The sequence below is a fragment of the Rutidosis leptorrhynchoides genome, chromosome 8 (assembly GCF_046630445.1).
Source record: "Rutidosis leptorrhynchoides isolate AG116_Rl617_1_P2 chromosome 8, CSIRO_AGI_Rlap_v1, whole genome shotgun sequence".
Lineage (NCBI taxonomy): Eukaryota > Viridiplantae > Streptophyta > Magnoliopsida > Asterales > Asteraceae > Rutidosis > Rutidosis leptorrhynchoides.
The window spans coordinates 362,022,881-362,029,233 of NC_092340.1; the positions used below are offsets into that span (position 1 = coordinate 362,022,881).

The window sequence follows — 6,353 nt, forward strand, 5'->3', positions numbered from 1 at the left end:
GATATTTCCAAGCGCATCCAATAATGGTCTTAACAGACCAACCAATAAAGCAGGTATGGCAAAAAACAAAATATTAGTAAAAGCCTAAAATTGCTTGAAAAAATTCTTGCAAATTCACATTCGCTATCAAATTATTGAGCAGGTGCTATACAAACCAGAAAACTCTGGTCGCATGGCCAAATGGGCTATTGAATTAGGTGAGCACGAGATAAGTTTCTCAACAAAGAGTGCGGTAAAAGGGCAAGTCCTAGCAAATTATCTGGCTGAAACAGCCGGAGATATTGAAATATCGCACGAATCAAAAGAAATACCACATCCACCCAAACAGTTGTGGGAGATGCACACAGATGGGGCCTGTGGTCTAGAAGGCGCAGGGGCGGGAATAATCCTAAAAAGTCAAGAAGGAGAGGAGTATACCTATCGCTGCATTTTTGCTTCCCTATAACAAATAATGTATCTGAGTATGAAGCATTACTATCTGGAATGCGCGTAGCAAAATACTTGGAGGTAAAAGAGTTGTCAGTATATGCTAATTCACAGTTGGTTTCTAATCAATTCAACGGGATATTTGAAGCACATAATGAGTCAATACAAAAATATCTGAAGCTTGTGCAAGAACTTGCGGTAGACTTCGATGTATTCCAGATAATGCAGGTTTCAAGAACATTGAATTAAAAGGCAGATGCGCTTAGTAAGTTAGTCGCTTTAACGTTCAACCATTTCAAAAAACAAAATTGGGTGGAAGAAGTAAAGATCAAATCCATTGACGCTGACTGCACATCTGCCGCAGTCGAAGAAGAAGAGTCAAGTTGGATGACACCGATAGTGAAATTTCTGAATACCGGAACATTGCCAATAGATTCAACGAAGGCAAGGAAAATTAAAATGAAAGCACAAATTTATTTGCTAGACAATGGAGTCCTATATAAAAAATCTTTCTTGGGACCTCATTTACGGTGTCTTAATCCAACTCAAGCAGAATCAATTATCCGAGAAGTGCACGAGGAAATGTACGCTTTGCATTCAGGACATAAAACGGTGGCATCCAAGATAATGCGGCTTGGATACTAGTGGCCATCAATGTATAGAGATGCCGGGTAAATAATACGCAATCGTTGCTCATGTCAGCTGCATGCTCCGGTAAGTAAAGCTATGCGGCATCCAATGATACCAGTTGCGTCTCTATGGCCATTTTGCAAATGGTCAATCGATATAGTGGGACCATTCCCCGCAGGACCAGTAGGCGTAAAGTTTTTGGTCGTAGCTATAGATTACTTCACAAGGTGGGTTGAAGCCAAACCGCTCAAAACAATTTCGGGAAAACAGATCCGCAATTTTGTATGGGAAAACATCGTATGTCGGTTCGGAATACCAAATGAAATTGTGAGTAATAATGGTACACAATTCGAAGGAAACCCATTCAGTGACTGGTGCCAAGAACTGAATATAAAAAAAACATTCACATCAGTCGCGTACCCCCGGGAAAATGGCCAATGTGAAGTAACAAATCGAGACATCGTATTAGGTATCAAAGCAAGACTTGGGTTGTGCCGAAGGGGTTGGATAGATGAACTACCAAATGTGTTATGGGCATACCGCATGACCCCAAAGAGTACAACCAATGAAACACCTTTCAGCTTGGTGTACGGGTCCGAGGCAGCAATACCTGCAGAGATAAATGTGCCAACCATGCACATATCCTCCTTCAATGAAAGTAGCAATAGCGAATAACTGCATGAAAATCTAAATTTAGTTGAAGAGCGCAGGGAAATGGAGGCAATAAAAGAAGCAATCAACAAGCAAAGAATCGCAAGCTACTATAATAAACGCGTACAACCATTATCTTTCCAGTTGGATGATTTGGTGTGGCGAAAAAATAAAGCAAGCAGAGCGGAGGATACAGGTAAACTTGGACCTAAATGGAAAGGACCGTACAAGGTTATTGGTGTAAGCGATACATGGGAGTATCGGTTAGCAAGTTTAGATGAAAAAGCAATAAAACGCATCTGGCATGCACAAACACTCAAATGGTGCTACATATGAAAAACAACAGAGGGATTGATCACCCCAAACAACTGTTTGAAATTTTATTATGTAATTTCCTATTTCCCATTATAAACATGACAACTAAGTGTTGATCAAAAAATGTTTGAAATAAATTGAGTCATTCAGTTTAAAGCCAATAACTTGTGTATTTTTACATTTGTTGATTGCATGCCCTTAAGCTGCACAGGGACACACTCTGAGTCTTAAATGGCATAGTTTAGTTTGGTTACTAATACTATTTTTAATGGTGACAATAGTAAAACATTAGATTGTTTCAAACGCTTGTACACCGCGCAAGACGGAGACTTGCACAGTCTAGACAATAGAATACAAGTTTGGTTTACTTGTTTAAAAATACCCGGACATTGGCGTGGCGGGAAGACTCTTGAATATAGACATTGGTTTGTCTATAATACTGATAAATTATATTGGATTGTATATGCGTAAACACTTCTAAATTTTTTTATAAAAGTCTTGAGTATAAACATACAAGCAATGGTTTGCTTCTTTTGCGTATAACATTGGATTGTTAGCGCAAGAATAAAAAGATCATGAAAAGATTGAGGGGTCGCTCCCGTCATGAAGTCATGGCATTTATTCTCAAATAGAGTTATGACATGCATAGAAATTGTAATGAATCGTTATATCCGCTGTAATGACCCGCACTTTTTCGATCGTTCTATACTTATAAGATTAATATTTATATAAATTAAACCTTACCAACATGATAAGCAATCCAAATTGTTAAGATTTATGTTTTTGAAAAGAGTTTTACACAACGTTTGACCGTCTAGTTTGACCGATGATATCACGAACTATACAATATATGATAATTATACATACATATTTAACATGATCTAAGGATGTTTTAATAACTCATTTTGTATTAATAACAAAAAGTCATAAGTATATTTTGAAACTACTAACTTAAGTTTTCAAAACAATAACCATACGTAACGTTATTTGACATAAATACTGATGATTTATAATGTTTATACATATATCGTATAAGTAATGTATTTAATCATTTTTAAAGGGCTTTTATACATAAAACAATATAAGTATATTTACAAAAGATAGTTATATTTGAATTCTCGTTCCGTTTCCTCAATAATCCTATACGTATATCTAGGGTACTATACACAGCTTCTAGAAGTATTTACTATTGGTATATACCAATAGAAATCTTCAATTATTGGAATAATATGTCATTCATGACATAATAAATTTTAACTTATCTTAGATATTTTCACTAAAAACCAAATTTTCAAGCCTATAAATAAGCACCATTTCTAACTCATTTTTACACATTCATTTTCCAAATTTTACTTCCAATTTTCACACACACTTGCAAGAACTCTCTCAACTTTTATTTTACTACTTCTTTCCAGCAACTTTACATTTTAAACTTGAGGTAAAAACTCTACTTCAACTCTTTTTCAATTCATATATTTATAGCTATATATATAAGAGTTTATAAACTAGAACATAGTTTGAATGATTTCAAACTTGTTTGCAAACTAAATAGATCCTTCTAACTTAACTTTTAAAATACTTCAAGACCTGTAATATAACTTAAAAATATGCTAATTTAACAAGGTATAACTTGGTTTTTCAAAGAACACCTTAAAAACTGTTTTTACGACATCGGAGTGCAACCGGGGGCTGTTTTGGGTTGGATAATTAAAAACCATCTTAAACTTTGAATTGGAGGTTTATTTTCTGGAAAAATGATTTTTACTATAAATATGATAACACATAAAAATTTCATGATTTAACTCAAAGTATAAGTATTTTTAGAAAAATAATCATTTAAGGTTGTTTACATGATGGAAAATGATTAACTTCATAAGTTTCACTAAAGTTTGACCTATGACCTGTGATTTCGAATACAAACTAAGGTATTTATAGTTCATAGTCTTAAAGAGGGACTCGATCCAAGGAAGTGGCAAGTTGAATCAACGAAAACGGAGTTGTAACGAAGAAACTATGACCAAAACGAGATCGGATATCTAAGACTAGTTTAGCTACGAAAATAATTGGAGAAAATTAAATAAATCACATCTTTTTAAAATAACATGATATTTTATATATATGTACTCATAATTTAATTTTATATGGTTCAGGATCACCCGTAAACAATACGAGAAGATTAATCATAAGATCCCATGATTGTACGCAACACGTCATTTGACAACACCGGTACTTTATGTACGCAACACGTCATTTGACAACACCGGTACCATGGGTCAAGATTAATCTCGACCAATACATATACGATGGGGTTTTATTTATTTCGTTGGGGGTTTTATTTATTTCATTGCGGGTATATTAAACATCTAAAAATGAACCATTAAAATTGAATTACTAACAACGAACTGCTAACTACGGACTAAGGAATTATTAAAAGTATTAAAAGTATAACAAGTATATATATGTGACGTTTGTTTAAAATAGAAATATATTGATAAACTATATATGGATAGGTTTGTGATATCAATCGGAGACCAAGTCGAAATTACATATCTTCAAGACGAAAGTGAGTATATAGTCCCACTTTTAAACTCTAAATATTTCGGGATGAGAATACATGTATTTTATGTTTTACGTTATGGACACAAGTAACTGAAAAATATATTCTACGTTGAGTTGTACCACTGGCATACTTCCCTGTAGCTTGGTAACTAATATTTACAGCGGTATTGTAAACGCGAATCCTGTTGATAGATCTATCGGGCCTGACAACCCCAACCGGACTGGACGACCAGTATTCAACGGTTGCACAGTACTTCATTTCGTGACTACACTTGGTACGGTGTAGTAAGATTTCATAATAAAGGGAATATGCGACGTGATTAAATGTTAAGTATGATTACCAAGTGCTCAACCACTTAGAATATTTTTATTAAACTGTTTATATATGAAATCTTGTGGTCTATATATATATTGCTGCCGGCACTAAACCTATATCTCACCAACTTTATGTTGACATTTTAAACATGTTTATTCTCAGGTGATAATTAGAAGTTTCCGCTGCATTATGTTGAATTTGAGCAGGATCTTGCGTACGCATATTTGTGTCAAAAATAAAACTGCATACCCGAGGATTTGTGTTGTAAAATATACTAGAAATCGTGTTGTTATCATTATTTGTAAAGTTTGTAAGTCGAAGATTATCGCTAAACGATAATCATCTTTCTATCGTCTAAAGCTTGTATCAAAAATAAGATTTGTGGTTTGTAATGTAAAATATATGCAGTTTTTTTTTAAAAATGTCTCATATAGAGGTCAATACCTCGCAATGAAATCATACGTTATCTAACTCGTTCTTAGGGTTAAGGACGGGTTATGACATGTGGTATCAGAGCGGTGGTCTTAGCGAACCAGGTTTGCATTAGTGTGTCTAACTGATAAGTCGTTAGGATACATTAGTAAGTCTGGACTTTGACCGGGTCTGATTTAAAAACCATTGCTTATCATTGTTGGTTAAAATTTATATGTAAATATTATGTAGTACTAATGGGTTAGTTGTTGTGTGATAGATGTCGGGCTCAAAACTTGTTATCACATTCAGCGACTCCGAATCAGAATCTTCAGATGGTGTTCCAGTCATTAACCTATCCGATGACGAAAATAATATCTTTGGGGAAGACTCACAAATTCCGGATGAACCAACTATAGAAAATCTGGAAAGTGAACCCGAGGAGGAAAGTGAACCTGAGGAGGAAAGTGAACCCGAGGAAATTACGAAAGACAAGTTCGAACAAGGAAAGAAACGAAAAGCTAATGAATTAGAAAATTCAAATCTCGAGTTTAGGGAGGATGATGTGGCACCAACTCCACTAAACACTACCACCCCTATTCCCGTTATTCCTATTCGTGCTGTCCCAGCATCTAGTTCTTCAGCCCCACCGCTAAAATATAGGCAGACAGCTAGGATAAGCGTTAGGCCATTCATTGGAACTAAACGTCCTAGAAAATAGACCAAACGATGCGCTGCCGTATTAAACCATGGGATCATATAATGTTTTGTATAATATTATTAGTGTGGTTTGCTTAATGTTCGATGTAAGATAAGCATATGTAAAATAGTGAAGTGTGAAATGCAATAATTTTCCATGGTTAAGTATTAATTAGATGGTAGTAATTGATTCTGTACTAAGCTATTAAGTATGGACATTAACGGGTAGGTACTACCCTAGATATAATTATAAAACGCTAATAAGAAGAAAAGGCTTTTATAATAATACCTGGTTCATATTATTAATAAGCTATAATGTACTGTAAATATACACTACATCTATAAT

At 34.6% G+C, this 6,353-nt stretch overlaps 1 protein-coding gene across 1 annotated transcript; it reads left to right on the forward strand.

Annotated features, from left to right (window-relative positions):
- The first annotated feature begins 483 nt into the window (after window positions 1-483).
- On the forward strand, window positions 484-1,071 carry LOC139864677 (uncharacterized). The gene is made up of 2 exons (XM_071853250.1): window positions 484-624; window positions 679-1,071. Exons 1-2 carry the CDS (start codon window positions 484-486, stop codon window positions 1,069-1,071), a joined length of 534 nt encoding a protein of 177 aa, XP_071709351.1.
- The last annotated feature ends 5,282 nt before the right edge of the window (window positions 1,072-6,353 follow it).

Bases quoted from the DNA above. Each gene is read 5' to 3' on its own strand.
- LOC139864677 (XM_071853250.1), top strand. From the start codon at position 484: ATGCGCGTAGCAAAATACTTGGAGGTAAAAGAGTTGTCAGTATATGCT. The intron at 625-678 runs GTAGACTTCGAT...TTGAATTAAAAG, and splicing joins AGCTTGTGCAAGAACTTGCG to GCAGATGCGCTTAGTAAGTT.